General features: G+C 38.9%; 1 protein-coding gene across 3 annotated transcripts in view; it reads left to right on the top strand.

Moving 5' to 3' along the window:
* Positions 1-24,923, top strand: part of xirp2a (xin actin binding repeat containing 2a) — a 67,531-nt gene that overhangs the window by 15,437 nt on the left and 27,171 nt on the right. For 2 of the 3 annotated variants that reach the window (XM_084921396.1, XM_084921394.1), the window contains exon 2: positions 8,599-8,707. In XM_084921396.1, coding sequence (XP_084777522.1) covers positions 8,599-8,707 — 109 coding nt within the window. Of the gene's footprint in view, positions 1-8,598; positions 8,708-18,619; positions 19,143-24,923 lie in introns of those variants that run through there. The other variant, XM_084921395.1, reaches the window with a different exon arrangement.

Raw genomic sequence — 24,923 nt, 5'->3', positions numbered from 1 at the left:
TGCTGCCCCCGCGACCTGGAGGGCAAGTGGAAGAAGATGGATGGATGGATGGATGGATGGATGGACGGATGGATTTATAAAATGCACAATGGGACATGATCAGCCTTGGATTGGCCTCACAAGAGCTCGGACATCAAACCCTGGCTAAGCAATGTGGGAAAATCTTGACGGGGAATGGAAGAAAGGGCATCCAAGATCCAAAGAAGAGCTCTGGGATGTCCTTCGGAAAGCTGCTAGAACTACTGTAGTCCTGAAGATTATTTAAAGAAACTAGATAGATAGATAGATAGATAGATAGATAGATAGATAGATAGATAGATAGATAGATAGATAGATATCTTTCCATATATGTTTGCATGTTCCAATTAATTTCTGGCAAAACATAAACAAATGAGGGTTTAAACCAATATTCATAGCTGGTGCTTGGCTTGGGTTCCTTCCTACAAATGTCTAGTGGTGCTCGTTACTTCTTATCTGGGTCTGCTGAAACAACACACCAGGGAACAGCAGGCTTTACCCTTTTTTTACTGAATAGGCACTCTTTTTTAATTGCATAAAGTAAACTATAGCTCACTTTATTTTTTAACCTCACTGGCATAAAGGAATATCATCACCAATGTTTTCCAATGTGTTTACTTCACTTGTGGTCCTGTTGATTTTGCTTGTGTGAACCAGCCATAAACTGTAACACAGCTAAAAATTGGACAAAATTAAACTGAAGACTGAACTTCAGCTGTAAGTTCCACACATTTCAGCAACTGCAAAACAACCCCCCAAATCCAGGCTTCAAAATATCCATTGAGACAGCTTTGTAAAGCTTTTCCCTTAGAATTTGAAATGACTGCAACGACCTCTGGATCAATGCTTTTACTTGTTGGAGAAGCTCATGTATGTTTAGAAAAACACGTCCAAAGCAACTGATTGGCTTAGTCTTGACCAGTGATTTGTTTTCTGTTGTTGAGCCTTGTGAGTCATGTTTGAGAGCGGCCACTTGTATGTTATGCCAGCAAACCCATAAGGCAGCTTTCACGGCCAGAAACACTCAGTACGGAGCATTAGAGCAAGTGTGCATGTGGCTGAATGGTAGGTGTAAATACAGTGCACATGTCTTTGTGCACAGATTCACTCATGTGTGTACCATTTGCCGTCAAAGAAATCTTGTAATATAAATTGAAGTACCCAAACAGTGAGTCATGTGTGACTGGCTTGTTTTCTTGGCAGGCCCCTAAACCGACTCGCTATAAACCAGGCAAAAATACAGCACTTTGTAAGTTTTAAATGAGCTATTCTGTTTCATTTAAAACCTAGAGGACATGAAACACAGAGTTAGGGGAGGGCACAGAGTCTCACCTTATACTTGCTGAGATGGAAGCTTTTATAGATCTTGGAAGCACTGGTCCCAGCTGTTGTAGCACAACCCTGACCACCACTGACCTCGTTACAATTGGGATAACTAGTAAGCTGCTGACATACTCAGCTCAGGCAGTCCAGAGAGCTGTCACAACCCCAAGAAGGGAAGAAGAAAGAAAAGAAAGCAGAATAACAGTGAATAAAAATGACAGGTAGGACAGTATAGGGAAAGCGGGCTGAGAAAAGAAGAGAACAAAAGCGAAGAGGGAGAGAGAAACGAACAGCGAGCAGCACAAAAACAAGACATTTAAAGGAGTTTAAGGAGTACTTTCTGTTTAGGTAGATGACCTCTCTCCTCCAACGTGTTACATCCGATATCGAACTAGCTGACCTGATCGATCTGAACTGCTGCTGTAGCTTCACCAACTCCAGCAAAAACACTTGGAGCAATTTCTGAGATAGTCAGGTGCAGGAGAGGCGCAGAGCAGCTCTTAGTTTTGGCAAAGTGATGTTTTCAGCACACCGTAACCACGGTGATTTGAGAAAACTGTATCGACCACTGTTACTTGTAACATTTGTAAAGGACAAGATAAACATTTTGCACAATAATGTCTCAAATCAGGAAATATTATCAGCACACGCTGTTTAAAATATTACACAAATCCTAGTTATTTCTTGGATAATGTGACAGTATGTGTTTACTCTCACAACAGCTCATGGATTACTCATTTATGGTCTGGTGACTCTTTTATCAGCTGCTTGTTGTCTTTGTGGTATTTCAGACAAGTGCAACATCAACACGTATAACATTGTTAAGCATGTTTTTCCTGTGTCATCTTTACTTTTTTCACTTTCATTAAGGGGATGGAAAATTCAAATTTGGCAATACCATTATATACATTGAGATCATTTGGCACGTCTAAAAGCTAGTAAAACACTCTGAAAACAGTAAAAAATAAACACAGTGGATTGAGGTTCAACTACACCTCCACCATCTTGGTTATGTTCTCAGGAGAGTACTCCTTATGATCAGATTTTCAGATTTGTTCTGTGCTATTTATGTCTACGCAAAACTACACATTTTGCATCAAAGGTGTTTCTTTTTACCCAGGTGTGTCAAATATAACTTACTGTTTAGTCATTAAGCATCCAAAATGAAGACCAGAGAGCTGCTTTTAGGACGAAAGCTTACCATTCTAAAGCTAAGCAAAGGGGGAAAATCCATCAGAGATATTTCAAAAACATTGGGGATAGTCAGCAGCACAAACAAACTGGCTTTGCTGTTTCAACACTTTTGGATGGCACTAAATAAGAAGCAAAGAGCAAATACTGTTTGAAAAGAAAAACTGTCCTGCATGGATGTTTTGGTTTTCCTTCACATTTTCTTTGTTTGCACTAGTTTAACATTGTGTTCGCATTTGGTTAGGCTTAGAAAAAGATAATGATTTGAGTTAAAATAGCACACAATCACAACATTACATGGGGAAAATAACTGTGAAAGGATACCCACTACTCCCTTGCAATGTGTCCAAGTCTCCATATGCAATGTGTGTGTGGACAGGGTTGTAATGCAGGGTGATAAAGCTTGTTTTCAGACAGTCTTTCTTAAGAGTCAAACTGTGTTTAAGTTTTATCACAAAAATGATGATTCAAGGTATAGAACCTTCGAGCGGTTTGTTAAAACACTTTTTGGTGTGAAAGAAGCAACTTAGCAACTTAAGCAATTAGGGACAATCTTTCTTTACATAGAGGAGATGGTGCATTAGATATAGTTTTACAGTCCAACAAGACCTTTATAACACAAAGTCAGTATTGTTCTTTTAATTTAATCCTTGGTTCATGCCCAATTATCTCCAGCCAAACCCTAGTTGAAATCCAAACTGGAGTGGAGAGCTGACCTTTGTGAAAACATAAAAACCCTCGTGATTCAGTTTAAGACTCCATCCAAGCTGAAATGATATCAGTTTGTTGCTGGGGTACAGCTGAGACAATACCCTACACCCATGCTGTCTCTCCAGGGATGTGAAAAGTAAAACCTTTAGACTCCAGTCTTAACTGACTTTTTGAAAGGGTTGATTTTCACAGAGGGTATGCCATCGAATGGAGACAGGCAGAGGATAGCTGTTGAAGAGAGCGAGGTGGACAGCTATCTAAAGAGACTCTATGTGTCTTGACACATCATTAAAATCATATGAGCACTTCTTGTTAGAGGACATAAATGTCAACAGCAGATGTGAAGGAATCAGTGAAAAATGTAAAGAGTCCTTACATGTGTGATGATGAACTCACAGTTTCCCCACATGCTCTATGCTCAGGTGGTGTCTCCCTCTAATAGGCACTGCTGTAAAGGTGCAAGGTTACACAGTGTTAGTGTTTCCAGTTGCCATGGTTTCACCATCACAGGTCTGACTGTCCCCTTTGTCAGCGTCTGTCACATGTGAAATGGTCCCAGATGGCAAGCACTGATTTCATTAGCTGAGACTCTTAAGAGGATCCAGTGATTTTTTTTTCCTACAGGGATTATCTCTTGCGACAGGCTGGCCGACCACATTTCGACAGATTTCACCAGGCCCTGTCCCTTATTAACTCTATCACTCTGTCAGATGCCCAGAGAGGCTCCCCCACCTAATATAACTGCTATCATTATTCCCTCTTCCTCCTTCATGTGTAGCAGCCTGTGCCAAAGGGAACTTATGGTGGGGACTTAAAGCTACATAGCACTTGGTTAAAGCTGCATGAGACATTGTGCTATAGCACTGCTACTGTTCATCATGTTATTGTATTTCAGAAAATGGATAACAGCAGTCCTCACTTCTAATTCCTGAGGTCAAAATTTTAGAGTTCATTCAATTTCCTATAGCTAACAAATGTGTTCCTTTTCCTATAAATCTTGATAGCACCCAAAGAAAACAAATATATGATCACAATTTATATTGCACTTTTATGAGACTTTACCAGTTTTGTACAAGTGAAGAAAAAACATTAAATAAAAATATACATATATCCATTTTATGTAAATCATATTTCATATTTCTTATGTATATGTACTGTATAGTATGTATCTGGAGTTCAGACCATAGGATGTTATCAGAAACAACATGCAATCGACACATTACTGACAGAATAAACTCAAAATGCACTTTTGTTGAGTTGGTGGGTAGCTCATACAAACAAGAGTCCATGCAAAATCAAAACAGAGAGATTAAAAGGATCCAACAAACTTAGCAATAAGCCAGGGACCTATTCAGGTTCAACAAACCAAGGAATAATGCTGACAGACTAATGATGAAAAGTAAAGCAGACCCTAAAACAATAATCCATAACATCATGAACGACCTCCAATGAGGAAGGGTGGAAAAATCACATTCCACTGTTTAAAGGAATGTCATTTTTCCACAGTGTCTTTTGTCATGTCTCCTTCTCCTCACCCCCAACTGGTCATGGCTGGTGGCGGCCCTCAGCGAGCCTAGTTCTACTGGAGGTTTCTTTCTGTTAAAAGAGAGTTTTTCCCTCCTTACTGTACCCAAGTGCTTGGTTTTCTCTCTATTATTGTAGGGTACAATAAAAAGTGTAACATTGTTGTGATTTGGCATTATATACATAAAGCTGAACTGAACATAACTGGCTGCTCCAGTCTGCAGGGCAAGATACAAATCCCAAGTTGCTCTCTAATGCGTCTATCAAAAGTATGAATGTTCGACAGAAAGCTTTTCATAGAGAAAGCAAAAAAAGTGTTTGCATGAATGAGTGTGAATGGATGAATGAGACAAGTTGTATAAAGTGCTTTGACTGGTCAGATAGAGTAGAAGAGCACTATATAAGAACCAGTCCATTCACCGTTTTGGAACAGACTAAATCATTTTTATTGATGATGTAATTTATGACTGTCTTAGCAGAATGAATACAGAAGCCTAATGCAATCATTTTGTCTTCTGTCTTCTGCTACATTAAAGAGAAGTACATTCAAAATATTTGAGAACACACTCAACAAATAACTTTTTCAGGGGGGAAAAAACAGAAGGTTTTGGACTGGCCAAGTCAAAGACCATATCGGCTTGGCTGTAATCAATATTCTGTTTAAAAGAGTTAATTAACTCTGAGGTCAACAACTGACTTTTCAATTCCAAAAAGGTGATCAGGGTTAGTTCAAGCACATGAGTAAGGAAAGAACGCCATCTCCATCAGAGTCCAATACTAGGATTCACCATGGCAACAGGTAAGTAAAGAGCAAACCCTCCGTTTGAATCCAGTGGATCTAGGAATATGAACATGTGACAGACCTTTATATTTATCTTAAATAGGAGGGCAGGAAGGAGAACCCACTTTTACTGAGTTACTGCTATTGGTAGTTACTGAACTAAAAAATGCAGAATGGCTTTCCAAGTATTTAATGAATGTAATGTTTTATCACTAAAGTCAAATGTTAAAAGAAAGGCCTCAGCTTTTATAGATTTGAAAAATTTCAGCATAATTTTGGGAGGATGAACCATTTTAAATAAAGAATCTCTGTTATCCTTTTCCATGTTGGATCCATCCTGATATGCAAGTGGACTTGAATCAAATACAGTTCGCTGCACCATTACACAGTCTATGATAATTTTGGGTGGTTGGTCCAGTGGTCGACCCACTGAGACTGATTTAGATGATTTTCAGTGGAAAGTATGCAGAGAGTCAGACTCTGAATTTCAGACTCCGTACTTTTGGTAATGTTGACAGCATAATGACTGAATCTCAATTTGTGAGCAGGTTTCAACATAAAATGCTCAGATCACAGACTGTCTGCAGGCTACATTTAGACTGACATCAAAATACATTTCGTTCTATTTTTAATGTTCAATATGTGTAACATATTTTTTAATAAATCATAAAAAATTACAGTCTTGCAATTATGATTAGTGTTATGATTTTAGTCATAATACTATGTACAACAAATGGCTTTTAATCAGCTGAGAAATACATCTTGATTTAAAAACATATCAAATGTGTTTATGAAAAAAATCTGCACTGAATTAAAAGGCTTGAGTGTTCAGTGAGTAATTAACTGCTAATATCTACAGTGAGATTACGTATTATTGAAATTACTATGAGTCACCAGTGCTACTTCTTAGTCGCCTAAAGATGCACATGTGGTATAAATGTGAAAATCTTGGATGACTTCTTTCATAAGTTTTCACGTGTGCAAATCTTTCAGAAAACGTGACCTCTGACCTTGGTAGTAGGTAGTAGATGCACCTATTGTTTCAATTTGAAAATCCTATCTCGCCTCGTTCTTGAATTATCACATTCACAAAGCTGGGTGTGCACAATAGCTGCCCACCCATCCAACCTCTTACAGCTGAGGGGTAAAAAGGAAGATGGCACATAAGAAAAACAGCAAGTTAAACTTGGTGTATTTAGTGATCACCAACTCTCTGGCACCACCAGGAACTCCTGCCATGTCCATTAAACTGGACATGGCAGGAGTTCCTCATTAAAGCTTTTATGACTAATGTGTTAAATATGTTATTAAAACTTTCTTATATCACACATGTTGACTGACGTAGTTAGGAAGAGAAAGCTCATCTGTCATTAGGATAAATGTTTCCACACTAAGCACTGCTCATAACTGTAATAGCTGATAACTCTCAGTGGAAGCAGAACCAGTGGAAGCTAGAGGTTTAGCTACATTGTGAATGTACAAACAATTATCTGCAAGCTGCTGGCCTCTCAACTTGATAAGCTCCAGGCATTATGCATGAGACAGAGATACACCCTTGAGGAATCTTAAAAAATTACAATGACTCCATTGTCAAGCTGCATCAATTCTGCCTCCAGAGACAATAGCGAACGCCAGCCACAAGATGGAACAAGAACAGATGTGTGAGAAGCTGTGTGACACGCAGCTGGTTGTTTACACATGTACACTATTTAAGATAAAAGGACAGAGAATGCTTTACTTTGGTATGTTTAAGTGCTCTCACCAGCTCACCATATGTATTCACAGTTTATTGAAGAGTAAACAAACCCATCAGATAGTCAAGACAAGTAAATGTTTAATGGCTCCTTCAGTGGCATTCACTCCTGCAACCACCAGTAATGAAATCACACCAGCACACATTTTTCACACAGTGGCCTTTAAAGCATACAGTTGCACAGTACATCTTCCAGTGAGCAAAATAACATTGTGTTGTAGACAACATACTGAGTATAAAAATCAGCAGTCAAAGTTAAAGCACTGGGGAGCTGCACTTTCTGATTTGAGCTTTATTTGATGTGAGTGCTACTTCAGCAAGCCAGGGACAACAGCAGTGACATAAAGAGGGAGATTATGCTTGCATCCTTGTATTCCCATGGTGTGTGTCTGTGTATGTGATACCGAAGGAAAATATGCAAATGACCATGCATGTCTTTCAGGGATTTGCTAAATGAGATTTTTGAGGACAATGTTTTGTCCTTTGCTGCATGTACTGAAATTATGGTTGACACCTTCAGCACAGTGAAATGAGAATAAGCAAGACAGACACAGGTTTGCATGCATGTGTATATGTTTCACACGGTTTTTACGTGTGTAGAGCTGAGAGTGTTTATTGTCCTTCTGTGTCGACGCCCGACTAGATACTGTCGAAAAACCGCTGTGGGAGATATATTTGATTTGCAAATGAAAAAAACACACCCGCACATTTGCAAAGAGAAGAATACACACACTCAGACACAGGTGTGCTTGTTCTCCGTGGGGATGATTTGCAACTGAATAGGCATGTTGCAGTGGCTGACTTCTAAGTTTGGACAAAATTCTTCCTGGGGAAAAACAAGCACGAGTACACCAAGGACATGCTGCTTACCAGTGTACCTCTTATCAATAGCAGCCTGTGAAACCACTTGTAGTTAGAGCGAGAGTGGCTCCATTAAAATTCAACCAAATGCTGTTTACACTAACTTTCCAGTCAATGCTTAATGTTTAAATTGTGTTCAAGGTTGGGTCTGGTTGCACTCAGATATCCGTGTGTAGTTGTGCATATGTGGAGACTAGATGTCAGTACCTCGGTCTAACTGGAGCTTAAATGTCACTTTGACTGTATCATTTCTTGTATTTGAGGTATGTATGTAAACATGTGTTTTTCTATCTGTGTGTGTATGTGTGATAGGGTGTAATGACATTGCCATGCCAGCTGGTTTTGATGACCTGTAGAGTCACTTCTCCAACTTGCTGTTGAAAAAGCAAGGTGTTTCCTCTGATAGTCCTCTGTCTCTCTCTGTCACTCTGACCAGGAAGTCCCAGCCATCCACACCTCCCCAGCCAAAAGAGTGAGTAGCAGCCTCGCTCAAACTGACCTGTCAACAGATCATGCCATGGACTCACCCCAGGATGCTAGTATTAGTGAGTATTTTCTTATTTTTCATTTGCAAAGCTTTAAAGTTGCTGTTTGTTTGTTTTTTCATAAAGCTTTGATGCAGTATGAGATTTGTTATAACTCATGATAGCTCTGGAATTGCATCATGCTTACACTACTCTGTCATCCAAAGAACCGAGTGCAGGATGGTTAATGCAATGTTTTGTCCTATTTGTTCTATGAGATAAACATTTGGCAGAAAGCAGCTTTTTATCTCATTTCCAGATAAGGCTGCCTCCTTGGCAGCTTTTTTAATGGGGAGCTTGGGGCTCGCTAGATGTGTTGCTTTCTTTTCTGTGATAGCAGTAGTATGGCGGGTACTTGCACTTTGCCTTCCACCGATAGCAGTGAACACACACGTGGAGCTTGCAGTAAGATTTACAGTTGCTTGCAATGAGATTTAAGTGTTGCTGAAGTGTTAAAGTATTAAAATGAAACTGAGCAATTTAAAAATTCAAACACTGGATTACAGTAGAGCGTGGAATCTGTGACACTTTTATTTCACAAAGCTGAAATGCTCTGCACACAAGAAGCAAGCTGTATTCAGATGAGATTAAAATCAGTGGGAGTGGTTGGTCATTTTACTAAGTGTTCCTGTTGGAAATGTAAACTTTATCAAATTACAGAATTGGGCAATATATAGCAGGACAGCAAATAAACCTGACAAAAATCACCTTTCTTTCATACACAAAAAAGTCTTATACAACTTGAGATGCTATAAACTCCAATACTCCAAAGTAATTCTGCTGATTATTATGTGTTACCCATAACCCATATAGTAACCCATAACAGAAAGCAGAAGCTGTGTATGCAAAGTGACATATAAAGATAAGCCTATAAAGTAAAGTAATCCAGTAAGATGTCTGAGGCTACATTACAGACCTGACTTGCTAATGGCTACAGCAACTAAAGATTTCAAGGCAATGTAAAGAATTATATGTTCAAAATGAGCCAGAAAATCAAGAGCAGTATATCCCTGCAGCAGACGCTACTGTTCTAGCTGTAAAATAGTGCTCTTACAAGTGCTCCATACTAAATAAAAATTACTGACCAGTGCAGTTAATATTGCAAGGCTCCCAGCTCTCTCAGCAAAAGATCTTTCATCCATGCTAGCTGCTCTGTCAAGTTGAATTTAGGTGGAGCAGAGCTTTGATTTTACTGCTAATCAGTGATGGGAATAACGGCATTACAAGTAACGGCGTTACTTTTTTCAGTAACGAGTAATCTAACTAATTACTGTTTCTATCGTTACAACGCCGTTACCGTTACTAACAAGAAAATGCGGTGCGGTCGCGTGACTATTTTTCAACAAACAGACAGTTGAAGCTGTCTTCAGCTTACTGCATTTTATAACAGTTGCACGGAAGTAGCTGTCTACGTAAGTAATCTGGGCGCTACAGCTTTAAGCTACGGAGCCCCTCTAATGACATGGTCCAAAAAATAAATAAATTGTAGCCACAAAATACTACTTCGTGCCCTCGAAATAGTATAACCTGCCCACGAAATACTTATTTGTGGCCACGAAATACTATTTCGAAGGCACGAAATAGGTATAACGTGCGCACGAAATGCTAATTTGTGGGCACAAATTGGGTATAACGTGGCAACGAATTACGTATTTGTGGCAACGAAATAGATAACGTGCGCACATCATATTGATACAATTCCTGGACAGCTGCGTAGAGACATAAGCATAAGAGTAGGCTAAACCTATACACCATGGACAGAGACAGTATGATTGAGTTTTATTTTAGGCTGGGGATGAGCTACAAATGCATTTTGAAAAGCCTGGCAATGCAAGGAATCACTATTACAGAGAGACATTTAAACAGGATATTGAGAGCCCAGTTGCTTTACAGACGTAAGTACGACCTGGACGCCGGGATAGATTTTATTGTCAGCCAACTGCAAGGGGAAGGATCACGGTTATCGGTAAGTGTTTCGTGCGCACGTTATACCTATTTCGTGCCCACGAAGTAGTATTTTGTGGCCACAATATATTTATTTTTTGGACCATGTCATCAGAGGGGCTCCGTATTAAGCAGCTGCACGCGCTCCCAAGGAGGCAATCACTTTCTGGCCGACTATCACTTTTTGGCACAACACCTGGAGCTAGGGGGCAAAACAATGGCATGAGTGCTGCTGTTTGACTGAGGAACAATAAAGTAGTCGTGGTAAGCCAATCACATGACCACTTCAAGATGACAAAGCAACAAGGTGATATATACCAGTTTTTAACTTGTGTTGATGGGCCACGTAAAACCAGAGTCATGATAAACAATATATCCAAGTGTTTTTTCCTCAATAGTTTCTTCACGTTTACTGTCTAAGGACAGCGCTAGCAAGCACTCCCTGCTTATGAAAAAAAAAATTTAAAAAAACAAAACAAAAACAGCCCTTTCGTGTTGGTGGAAAAATGCACCATGTTGACCAATCAAAAAAAAAAATGATATGGCAACATGACATTTGGTTGTTTAGGAAGATGGGAAGTTTTAGGACTGACGGCGAGAGAGAGAGAGAGAGAGAGAGAGAGCAAGACACCAGAAAAAGAGAGAGAGCAAGTTTTGAGATGTAAGAGATTTGTGACGTTTAGCGTGTGTAGTTCATGTGTTGTCTTGTGTAGTTAGTGTGTTGTGTTGTGGATAGTTTTGTGTTGTGTGTCAGAACAATGAGGCGACTGCTGTCTCCAGGTAGAAACAGGAGTGATACACCTGCTGCTGTCAGACCTGCAGGTATCAGGCTGTGATGTTCTCCTTTATAGTGGACAGAAATATTTGGAGTGGCACAAATAATTTGTGTGGCATCTTATTAAATGCAGAACACCTGATTGTTATGTAAATAGTTTGAAGTGGTTATTTAAAAAAGGGTAAAAGGTAAATGGCTGCAAATAACTTTGTTGTTTGCAAAACTTGTGCGTATGATTTTAAAATTGACCATTTACATTTGCATTTAAAGTTATGAAATATGATTCATTAAACATGTTTGTGGTTGTTACAGTAAAAAATATAACTTTTTCTACTCGGATTTTATGTTTTTTGTTAATACAGTATGTCAAAATGAATCCATAACTGTAAATTCAGACACGTGAGGTTGTGCTGAAAAGGATGATACCAAACAAGGCAAAGTAAATAGTTTTTAAAGGTGAAATGTGGAGGGAAAATCAAAGTGGTTAAAATGGCCAATTCTACCCTGGACCCCAGAGGGTTAAACATTTTTTTTTTTTTAAGTAATGCAATAGTTACTTTTCAAATAATTAATTACTTTTAGAATCTTGTAACTCAGTTATTAACTCAGTTACTTTTTTGAAGAAGTAACTAGTAACTATAATTAATTACTTTTTCAAAGTAACTTGCCGAACACTGCTGCTAATGTACAGAAATCTGCAAAAAGGATCCCAATAAGCATTTAACATGCTTAATAGCAACCTTAAACAAACATTGTGCATTGCTTATCATATGCACAGTGGTAGGTTAGCATGTTTACAATAAACTAAATAAAATTTAGCTAAGGCTAGTGGGAAGTTTAAACTTTGCATAAAACCATAAACCAATTTTAATTTTTATCCATCCTGATAGCTCCCTGAAAAGCCTTCAGTTGATCCAGTGCACCATAAGACTATAACAAGAGTAGTAACTTTCTTTAAGTGTATATTTGTCTTAGTTTTAGTTCAGCTGTGGGTTCTGTTCATGGTTATATTTCTTGTTTCAGGTTATCCTGCCACCCTGTGTTGTTGTTAAGTTTTTGTCTCTCTGTTCGGTGTTTTAATGTTCGATTTTGGAAGTTTCTTGTCTTTTTACTTTCTCTATCTTGTAATGACAGCTAGTGCAAACTGACACTATAAATGAGATTGTACTGAAATGAATTTTAAAAGAATCAGAATCAGAACACTTTAATAATCCCTAAGGAAATTATGTGGGTTACAGTTTATCCAAGACAATAACAGTACCAGACTACAGTGCCGAACTAATTAAATAATGCAGTATATTACAGGGTTTACAAAGTACAAGATGAGGCTGATTAGAGGAAGAGTGTTTTTTGTTCATCTCATAAAGGAAACTTAAACTTAAGTGCCTGAACCAAACCTACTGACAGTACAGCCTGTAGTATTTTGAGACATTTTTGTCAAATTTTCAAATGTGCAAAAATTCAAGATGCTTAAGGAAAAGCTGGGAAATCATCCAATTTATTTGGTTTGGTCTTTTGGGGTCCATGGGTATTTGTGCCACTAACCAGTAGTTAATCAAATACGTTTAAGTTGGTGTATTGGAGAACAGTGGCTTGTTTATACACGGATTAGTTCAAGAGTAATATTAAACTTAATTTGGAGTTGTGCTTCTGTCCATATGACTGGACAAAATTTTATCATTTTCAGTGCTGGTTTTAGTCACTGCCAACTCCCACGACAAATATCTGGCAGAGCTTTATAAACATCTGCCTGCTTCTTCCACATATAGCAGTGGTGAGTGAGGAGCAAGAAAGACAAGAAATTTTGCAAAACACTTTGCAGAAGTACAGAGTTTATGATTCAGTTACTTGGCCGTTCACGTTCTAAATGTAATCCACAGTTGGTATGAATGCAAAGAGTGTAACCTAACTTATTATTTTCTTATGCAACTATATTATTGATCTGTATAAAAGCTACTATTGTTGGGGGGTTTGTTTTCTTCGTATTTTTAGTGCTTTAGTGTGTCACTGACACTGAAAAATTGTGTCCAGAAGCATGTAGAGGATACAAATCTATAATGACGGATGTGTAGACGCGCCTCAGTGGTATCAAGGTGTATGCAAACTCAACCTTCTGAACTCAGTCTTGCATGCTGACACTCAGCATATTCAAGTAGGCAGGCTGAGAGCCTCTCCATCTCCACCTTAGATCAATGAGGCTTTTGTGTCGCCCTGCACGTCTCTAAATCTCGGCGCCACGTCTAAAATTGGAACTTGTTGACGATCCCCAACGTTGTCCTGAGTGATCGACAGCTTTAGTCTTGGCTGACAAGTTGACGGTGAAAACAGTGACAGATCAAATGATTGACAGTAGCGGTGAAGGGTATTGGTACTGAAGCTGCTCCCTGCAAAGCCGCAAAGTTTAAATAAAGCACAGCAACAGCGTAAGTGTGCTTTAAACAGATGCAAAGCTCACCTCTAAGTCCCCACACTGGTTCTAAACAAGCATGCTTGTTTACATGTTGCCTCTCATATTGCACGACTATGACACTGTTGCTGTCTTTGTGGCATACAGAGTAGTGCAAAATAAATAGGATTTTATTTTTTTATTGTTAAATTCTGGTACTTATTCTATTATTTCACAGTTTTGTACGCGTGCTTGTATGTATGTATATATATAATACACACACACACACACACACACACACACACACACACACACACGCACATATAATCTCTGGCTGGTTAAACTTGTCAGACATGTGCCCAAGAGAAACATCTCAAAATGCTGCCAGTTGGAGGTAGATTTGCCAGAAGACTGTTTTTGTTTTAATTAATCTCTCAGATTTGCCTGGCAAATGGTGATGTCTTTATATTATCATCCTGAAGGAAAAGCAAAGATTTTCTTCCTGCCAGTTTCAGATTTGATCCCCTTAGTGGCTATTATGTGTTGCAGATTAAAATCAAATGACGTTTGGCAATTGAATATTGAGGTTTAACTATCTCGTGTATGGATGTGAGGTTGTTTCATGTTTATCAGTACAGTTGTAGGTTTGATATACAGAGAAACGTATGTAATTTTTCTTTTTCATTGGCATTTAAATGAAACCATTTTTAGCTGTCTTATAGTCATATAGTTGTAAATGGTTATGATCCACAGATGTTTAACAAGGATTACACTAATAAAAACATGGCTCCTCTCTTCACTCTTTGTGAATATGTGGCTTATCCGACATACTTTTGACCAGGACACTGAAGTTCGGTCATTGTCAAGGTATGCTTTCACTTGCTGTTGCTTTATTTATTTATTTATTTTTTACAAGATCAAAGTAAGTGTTGATGCATATATATGTATGTATGTATGTATGTATATATTAACACTTACTTTAAGTTTTTGTATACTTGTATTATTTTGACAAGTATGGAGCTTCTGCTTTCTTAAATATTAAATTTACATACTTCATACCGTGTACATTATAACATACCATAATAGACCCATTTCTGTAATATACTTACATATCTATATTATTGCTAATATATATTGTAATATATCTATATCACTAAAGCACTTCTGGATGGATGCAAACTGCATTTCGTTGCCCTGTACCTGTGCATGTGCAATGACAATAAAGTTGAATTCTATTCTATTCTATTCTAAATTTACGGAATGTCTCATTTTTAAATGCCTCATTACGCTGTTGTAAAGACTTTAAATGATGCTTTTGAACACAATTAACATTATAATAAGGTCTGTTTTTATTTTATTTCTTTTTAAATTGTGTAATTTTGGTGCCTATGATATCAAGTGAAAGAAAAGCAAGAATCACAACTCTACATGTAAAGTCAAACAATATAGATGAAACTATAAGGTGAAATCAGGCAGTTATGTTTCACAAACACAAAGAAAGTTAAAAGTAATCATATGTGAAATAGCTCAAAGATTTAAAGACAGTGCTTGGCACCAAACTGCATATTGACAACGCAATCTAGCATATTCAATTATATGACATTATAATTAACATAGTTTTTATACTACAGTAAACAGATAGTCAAATCTCTGAATGTATCAATCAAAAAAACAGGAAATGAAGTAAACATATTATTAAAGAAGTGGTGGACGATTTACCTCATAGTTCAGTCCTGGAAGTTTAGTGACCTGCAATGTTAATTTTTTCCTGAGATGTCAAAAATGATCAGTACTGCATTAGAACCACAACCTTTTTAAATTATCCTTCGAGTTCCAGAGGTTTACCGAAACCCAGCAACAATTTCATCATACCAAAAGAATGATGTTCATAGATATCACTGATGGAAACACCAGTGCCTTCCTCCAGAAGGTGTCTCCATGGTTGATTTATGCTTCTCAAAGTATAACTTAATTTCGATGCCTCTTACCTTACACGCAAAACTTCCTGATCCGTAATCTGAACTGATCCTATCTTGAGACCAGTGACTGGTGAGTCAGTATGGGGGAGGGGACAGGGAAAGTCCCTACAAGCATGGCCTGGAATGATCCAGATTAAGATTATGGCACCTTACATTAACAAGTAATTTGATAAACAGTTAAGTACAAAATACTCTCAAGTTAATTTTTCATGATTTTTTTTTTTTAAGTATCTGTATGCTACCCAGTGCAGCAGAACTTGTGGGAGATTTTGCCTTTCTTCTGCACCAGAAGTCTGTAGTGTGATGGTTTGAATCTCACGCAGGCCCAGGTCATTAGCTTCTCATGGCCCTTCAGACTCCACTTACATCCTTGGACAGATTGTCATCGTTAGGGTGGGTGCCAGTCTGACATCTGACCTGGTAAGAGGTCCTCTACACTCAACCTCGACAGCCTTTACCAGCATGTTCATGGTGAGAGAGAAAAGGATTACAGAGAGGATACACCCCGTGGCCATCCACTTCTCAAGCTTTTGCCATGCTGAGGTTGTTGTCCCAGCAGAGAAGCTACTGTAATAGTTGAGAATGAGGTTCTTGAAGTTTCCTGGGATTTAGTACCGATTAGCTTATGGGGTATGGACCATAGGTGTTTGGGACAAGCAGAGTGACTGTGGTGTTCATGGTCAATGTTAGGTTACATCGAGTGTAGCAGCTTTTTGTGGAAAAAGAAAAAGATGGTTTAAAAACAGTTCAATAAGGAAACAGGATCAGTTGGCTAGGTAATGAACTCTGATGATCTGTAAATAGAATTATTAGGAGTTTAGAACATCTTGACATTGTGTACCTCTTGAGTCTTAGTTGATGAAGACAGCCCATATAAACCCAGATACAGTATATATACTTCACTGGCTTCATCAGTAAAGTTCTTTATTGGCAAATACATGAATTAAATATATATTTCTCTTTCTTTCATTTAAAGCTCTTTTGGGTGTGGACACACTCTGGATTTTAGTTTGGGGATGTTTGCAGGCCATTTCATTTGGTATTCTACTCGAGTATGTTTATTTTCCACTTTAGGAACAGGAAATCCATGTGCGGTTGCAGTGGGATTATCAGCAGAGTGCAGCTTTCTCCCAAAGCCTAATAACGACACACTTTTCTCTTGTCAGTATGTTGCTAAACAACACCTCTTGGGGTGGGCCCCTATCGAACACCTTATGTTTCATATATAATGTTAGGAAACATGAGGTCATGATCACAGGCAACAGTACAGACAGAAAAGGCATGGAATTGAGTACTGCAGCATAGTATTTTCTAAAGTATTGTGATGGATGTAGGTTTAAAAAGATTGAATTGATGGCCTCAGGCTGATCAGACCCAAACAGGAGGTCACTTGTTTAAGAGAGGAGCTGTGCCAAACCTTTAGGGCAACATATGTCCAAGAAAGAAGGGAAGGGGATAAGGAAAGAAAGGACAGAAAAAAGTGCCTCGATGGTTACAGATTTCTTGTTCAGTCCTTTGGGCTTCTGCTCAGCAGGCACTGCACTGAACACCCTTACACTGCATTAGCCGTAGTGCCTTTCTGTCCATTTAAGGTGCCTTCTTTAAAAAAAAGGTTCAAAGCCTTGATGGTAGGCAGAGTGTACAAGATGTGTTTTTAAAGGGGACAAAGGTTTCACCTAGAAATGCTCTCACAATTCAACTCTGTACAGAGTTTTATTCCATTCAGCGCATTGAAAACATTCAAGATTTGGCAGCATTTTCAAGCAACATTTAACTAAAGATCACCATTATATCTAAGACCTGTGTGACAGCAGGCTTCTAAAAACAGTGAACTGAGTGTAGGACTAAATGTTAAAAAGAAAGAAAGAAAAGGAATGTGATGTATTTCCATGAAAATGTTATTCAGTATCATAAACCAGCGGTCCCCAACCTTTTTTGCGCCACGGACTGGTTTATGTCCGACAATATTTTCACGGACTGGCCTTTAAGGTTTCGCAGATAAATACAACAAAATAAAACAAGTACCGGTACCAAGAAAAAGAAGATTTATTCATAACACACGGGAAAAGACCCAGGGAAACCGAGTTAACAATAAAAACTGTAAAAACCCTGAAAACCATAAATTTCACACCCGAACCTCAACTCTCGTGGCCCGGTGACAAACGACTCACGGGACCCGGAGGTGGGGGACCGCTGTCATAAATAACAAAGGCTGTTGGCTATAAATTGCTAATGCTAATGATGTCATACGCAAAGTATTAAGGACAGTGTGGGACACAAATTTCCATGCAACAGCATCAGGTTAGACTGTTGAGTAATATAACAAATTATCAGTTTCAAACTGATGCACATGATCCTGTCTGAAAACCAGACAGTTTTTATTCCTCTCTCTTCTTTTAAGCCTCACTTTAAGGCAGTTTTCATGTGATTGGCTTCTCCTTACTTACAAAAGGTGTTAATGACAGGTGGGTGGGGCATCGGTGCCCACGGCTGACCACATTAGAGTCAGTTGTGATATCTCGTGCCAAATGAAGAAATGCTGTCGGAAACCAAGCATTTAGAGAAGTCTGAATCCTGACCTGACGTGTACACACACTACCTAATTTAAAACTCTGGTTTTACAATGACAGAAAACAGCCCAGGACATAAATGCTGGTACTGCAATACCAATTTTTGCAGGTTTAAGTGCTATTGTGTGTATTGAGTTTTTGAACTTTAGAAAAAGCCAGACTTTGCTTTCAGCCTTTTAACTACACTAGACTAATCTATTCTCAGGATTGCAAGCAGAAGGTGCTCGTTTTAATTGGTTAAACCACATCTCTTGTCCTTAGTTGCATGAATTGTGTTTATTAGGCAGTATGTATAAAATATATCTTTCCTGTTTGTGTCAAGTCCTAAAATGCCATGATATTTAGCCTGCTAACAAGCAGTGATTCAAAATGCCAAGTGTCTCCCTGCTCTCTGGTGCGTAATGTAGGACGTACCAAGAGTGAGTTTTTCAGCTCATGTGGTGGGACGTCTGTCTCCATAAGTCTGCTGTGACATAAGGCTGAGAGCATGTTGAGTACCTTGATACTTGACTCTAAAAAAAGCCACATCCACTTACCCCCTTTCCGAAGTCCATCCTATTTTTTACGAAGGGGAACTGCTAAAATAAAATCAGCTGTCACTGGATGCCTGGGCCTCATTGAGCTGGGGAACACACTGCTGGAGCTGGTCTCCAAGCCTCACTGTCTGTCTCTAACCAGGATTGACTTTCTGTGCTGGGTTAAGGCTGGGTAACAAAAATTGTTTAACTTTCTGGAAGTCCCAACGTCTCTTTCACTTCCATTGGATTCTATTGTTGTTTCACTTAAACGCAACATACAGAAGGTAAGTGATATATGAAGACTATCAGCATATCAAAGCTGGCTCTTGTACCAACAAAAAAACCACTGTCAGCACAGCAGCACAGCTCTTTGTAAGTGATTTTCCACCGGAGCGTGAGTGGAAGGAGACAGATTGGAAATGGGAGATGGCATTTTAGCTGATAATGAAACAGTTTGATATAGCTGGGCTGCACAGACATGAGACATCTTTGGTGTGAAATCAAGAATAAGATGAAGTCGAGGGGCTCTTTTGTGTTCAGGTGACGGGAGCTTCACAAAGAATGAGATGAGATATTGTAGTATGTTTCTATAATTCCACTAGGATTTGTGCTTTGCCATAAAACATGCATGGGCCCTTCCTGTTTCCACCAGTCATAACCGGCAGCAGTCTCATCTAAGCTATTCTAAAAGCATAACAAATTGGAGACAAAGTGCTTAGCATGGCATAAGGAAACACTCGAGGGTAATCCAGTCTCCTTGTAAAGAAGTTATTTTGATAGATTTGACAGCTTAATTATTCTGCCTGTTTTGCTTTTGTCGGTGAGGAAGAAATCGCCCTCCATGGCTGACATTTCAATTAGTGAAGCTAGTTTTGGCTCTCCTGTCTAGCCTCACCAGATAAGCGCTCTGGTCAGTAAGCACAGAACAGAAATTGTGTGGCTTAAAGCTACTGTTGTGAGGAGAGGGCAGAGAAGGAGGTGACACCGTCGTGATTAGGGGACGGCTTTGGCCTGCCACACATCTATGGTCCCTGATTTCACTTTGAGCTATGAAGCCATGCCATATTCTCTCACACCCTTAACCACCAAATTCACTCTCATGTTCCTTTTATTTCTCCTCTGACGCTTCCCTCACTAACACCCCCTCTCCCTTCACTGTTTCACTTCTAACCGGCCAATGGTTGCTTTAGAAGAGGCAGTGACAGAAGGTCACCGACCCTCAGCTCAGTATTGTCACTGGGCCATGAATACTGCCAGTAGCTTGGCCTCTTCTATTGACTTTACTTTCTTCCCCTTCTAGTACCTCCGAGCTGGTTCCATCACTTGTGCTGCCGCTGTGGCATTGAGAAGATAAGACGCTAATAATCTAAAAGGAAGAAAACAATAGTCAGTGTAATGGATAAATATGCCTGGAAGCATCCATCAAAAAACAAATCACACAGGTTACAAGATTAAGCCTTTAAAAGACGCTTGTTCTGATATGAATACCACACTGTAAACAGATATTTGGCCCTCATTATGCTGGGGCATCTTAAACAATGAGTCTGTGTTCGTAAGCTGATATTAATACTAATTAAACATCTACTGGTGTCACTGTCAATTAGTGGCAGCATGAGGAGAGAGTTAAATGACTAGGAAGTTTCTTTAATTTCTAGAATCTTCTTGAATTTTTCTTAGATGCACATGTGCTCCCCGGCACTCACTCCTGCCCTTTAAATCTCATGTTACAGAGAAACACAACACTGCAGACAAATCTGGATTATAAAAGGACTGGGGATATTTTTTCTTTGGAGTCTGCTGACCTCACCTCCATGCTGCCATAGCTTTACATAGAGCATACCCTTCTCAAAAGCCAGAGATACCTAAAGCACTGTTGTCACTGCTCTCAGTCGTCAGAACCGTCATGTCTCTGCCTCTCTGACAACTCCAGACCATGACGTGAACATTTGTCTCTGGTGATAAATGAGGGCATTATCCTTGGGTTTCTGTCATCAGGCTGGCACCCAGTAACATTGCAGCCTGAGGTGTAGGATTTCCGACCCATATTTATGGGAGGTAGCAGGTTTATTTTCAGATGCTGCTGTTTGGGCAGCTTATTTCCCCCAGTGATGTGTTACTGGCTGCACTACCATGCCACACATAGCAGAAAGCTAAAATTGGTGGGATGAGGAGAGCATGCTTTTGTCACATGTCATCTGAATGAAAGCTTGGTCATGCCGGTATGTGGCACAGCAAAATTCATATGTGTTTGCAACCCGTTCTCATTTTGAACTTGTCACAAACAGTTAGGTGCAGGTTTTAGAATTTTGTTTCTGTACACCACCACAGTGGTTTTTATTAATCATTGTGGTGTTTCTGTTTTGATGCAAGTTATTTAACAAAAATATTGCATTAATTGTTTAAGAATTGTAGCCATTTCTATACGTAGTCCGCCATTTCCAGAGACTGATAAAAATAGGCAGCTAAAAGGTCTGGAGCTGATTTCAACACTGAACTTACATTTGTTAGCTTTTAGAGTTATAGCAGACAATATGAGGTCCAAAGAGCACGTGAAGTAGGTCATTGCTAGGCTGAAAAACTAAAAGACACCAAAAACATCAATGAGAGATTCAATTCAATTCAATTCAATTCAATTCAATTCAATTCAATTCAATTCAATTCAATTCAATTCAATTCAATTCAATTAGGTTTTTTATGTAGTGCCAAATCACAACAGCAGTTGGCTCAAGGCACTTCATATTCTAAGGTAAAGACCCTACAATAATAGAGATAAGCAGGCAAGAAAAGGAAAGGGGAAATTCCCCTTTAAAAGAGAGAAACCTCTGGCAGAAACTGGCTCAGGGGCAGCCGTCTGCTCTGACCGGTTGGGGGTAAGAGGAGGAAAACATGATAAAAGACACACTGTAGAAAAGAGCCAGAGATGAATAAAAGATAAGATTAAATGCAAAGTAGTCTATAAAGATATTCAAGTTACATCAATTTAATTAAATTTTGTTTATATAGTGCCAAATCATAACTACAGTTGCCTACAATAATACAAAATAGTACAAAGAAAACAGAGAAAAAACAAAAAATCACATGACCCCTTATGAGCAAAAGCTTTGGCAACAGTTGGAAGGAAAAACTCCCTCTTAACAGGAAGAAACCTCTGGCAGAACCAGGCTTAGGGAGGGGCGGCCCTCTGAGGGGAGGAAGACAACCTTTGTTTTCTCAAAAGGTGCCTGCTGGTCCCTCTCTAGTCTGAACAACAGTTGTCATTTTCTATTAAAAGCAGCTTTACGGGAAAAAACAGCCATGTAACAGTTGAGGCTGAACAGAATGAATGAATCAGTGGGATTTACTGCCTCAACCTAATTATCACCAAACGAGGCGTGGTTCAAGACTTTTCCACAGTGTTCTACTTCCTGCTACCAAGAATGAATGACAAAGACATACTGTGGAAGAGAGCCAGAGATAATAACTAATAATTGAATACAGAGTGTATAAACACATAGTGAGTGAAAAATGTGACTGAAGAAGAAACACTCAATGCATCATAGGAATCCCCTAGCAGCCTAGACCTATTGCAGCATATATAAGGGAGGACTTTCCTTTTTCATAAAGCATATAGTAAGGATCACTGATCCAACCCTTACTATATGCTTTATCAAAAAGGAAAGCTTTAAGCCTACTCTTAAAAGTAGAGATAGTGTCTGTCTCCCAAATCCAAATTGGAAGCTGGTTCCACAGAAAAGGGTCCTGAAAGCTGAAGACTCCACCTCTGTCCAAGATAGAGTAAGCATCTGGTTATATATCTAAGATTTTTAGGGTCAAGTACAATTTCCTTAATTTTATCTGAATTTGGAAGCAGAAAATTTACAGTCATCCAGGTCTTTATGTTTTTAAGACATTCCTGCCATTTAACTAATTGGTGTGTGCTATCTGGCTCCATGGATAGATAAAATTGGGTGTCATGTGCATAGCAGAGAAAAAGCATGGGATGCCTTCAAGGGAAACATCTATAATGTAAACAGAATTGGTCCCCCCTGTGGAACTCCATAATTAACCTCAGTGTGTGAAGAGGACTCTCCATTTACATGAACAAATTGGAGTCTATTAGATAGATATGATACAAACCATTGGAGCACAGTACCTGTAATACCTATAGCGCTGCACTCAGCAAGGGTCAAGCGGGAGAACCACACTTTGTAGGGGATGCTGCTCTGCACTGTTTTGGCACAAGGCATTGAAGAAGATAACAGTAGTTAAATTATATCTTTACAGCACTTTCAGAAAGACATATATTGTGATGAAATCTATTCCCTACTGCTGTGTAACACATTATTGTAAATTTAAATGTTATTAGGAAATTATCAGAAGGTTTTCAGGAAACACTGCCAAATGTTCAGTTTCTATGCCATATGTTAAAACAAGATCTGGAGTGTGATTAAAGTGGTGGGTGGGTTCTTTTACATTTTGAGAGAAGACAATTGAGTCTAATAAGTGCCATGTTGAGGCTGTCATTTTTAGTTTCTAAATGGATGTTAAAATCACCCACAATAATTATTTTATCTGAGCTGAGCACTAAATCAGATAAAAAGTCTGAGAAATCAGACAGAAACTCTGTGTAAGGCCCAGGTAGACGATAGATGATAGCAAGTAAAACTAGTTTTTGAATTTTTCAACTAAGTTGGACAAGGCTAAGCATCAGTCGTTCAAATGAATTAAAACTCTGTCTGGGTCTTAGGCTGATTAACAAGCTGGAGTGGGAGATTGCTGTGACCCCCGTCTGCCTGTGCTTCAGCTAAGGGGTGTTAATTAATTAAAACAAACATAATCATGTTGTAACAAGGGTCTGTAAGGCAGAGTAAATTAATTTGTTGATCAATTATTAATTCATGTACTAACAGAGACTTAGAAGAGAGAAACCTAATGTTTAATAATCCACATTATAGTTTTTTACTCTTTGGTGCAGTTGTAGATATTATATATTGCAATTTAAGGAGAACATGCAGCTAAACATGTCACTCCTGGTCCGACTGGGAAGGGGACAAGAGAAAACTACAGAGTTGTTGTTTTGGCAAAGTTACACACTGATTGAATATGAACTTCAGTTACTTCCAACTGTTGTAACCTGGTGTCATTACTGCTGATGTCAATTATAATTTTATGGAATTCTTGTTTACCTTTAGACAGCAGTTTTAAATTTCCCTTAATGTCACCTGCTCTGGCCCCTGGAAGATAATTGACCTATTGTTGCTGGTGTCTCTAGCTTCACATGTCTGAAAGCAGAACTGCCAAAACAGTTAAACACATGAATGGGTTTGTGGTGTACCTGGGGATTCTATTTAGGACTACACTTTGTCCTTACCATCACCCATGCCAGCTTGTTTTCCTGGCTCCTCGGGACAATCTGCCGGGGTAGAGCTAATGGTGGCTACACTATCTTCGGCTACACTAACTATAGGGCCTGGCTAGCTACTGTAAGGATTTTTCAAGGTTGCGAAGTGGGGTCTTCAATTCAGTGATCCTGGCCTCCAAAGCTGGAAACAGGCTACATTTATTACTGGTATCATTATTACTAAAGGAAGCCGAGGAGTAACTAAACATCTGACACAATGAGCAAGAAAGTCCAGGAGGGACAGGTGAATAGGGCATGCTGCTAGTGGGTCGGCTACGAGCTAAGCTAAGTCAGCAAATCCCTAAAGACACAGTGAGAGAGTACTATTGTGAATATAATTAGTTTTAATTCTGAATTTAACAGAGAGCCAATGAAGTGAAGCTTGCTGCATTTTGAATCACCTGAAGGCTTTTTAAGGAGCTTTTTGTACATCCTGATAATGGTGAATTAAAATTGTCCAGGACATAAGTAACAAATGCATGTACTATTTTTTAATTTTTAAGTTGAAATATTGTGCCAATGCAAGAAAGCAGTCCTATATATGCTTATAATATACACATTGAAGTACATATTCTGTTCAGAGATGACTCCACAATTCGTCACAGTGTTACTGGAGTCCAAGGTAATGGCATCTAAAGTGAGTGTCTACTTAGATATCCTGTTTCTAAGCCTTTGGACAAGTACC

This window comes from Perissodus microlepis, chromosome 23 (assembly GCF_051167445.1).
Source record: "Perissodus microlepis isolate ML-2025 ecotype Zambia chromosome 23, ASM5116744v1, whole genome shotgun sequence".
NCBI classification, from domain to species: Eukaryota; Metazoa; Chordata; class Actinopteri; order Cichliformes; family Cichlidae; genus Perissodus; species Perissodus microlepis.
Note: the sequence above shows the minus strand (reverse complement) of the source record. Positions and strands in the feature narration are given on the sequence as shown.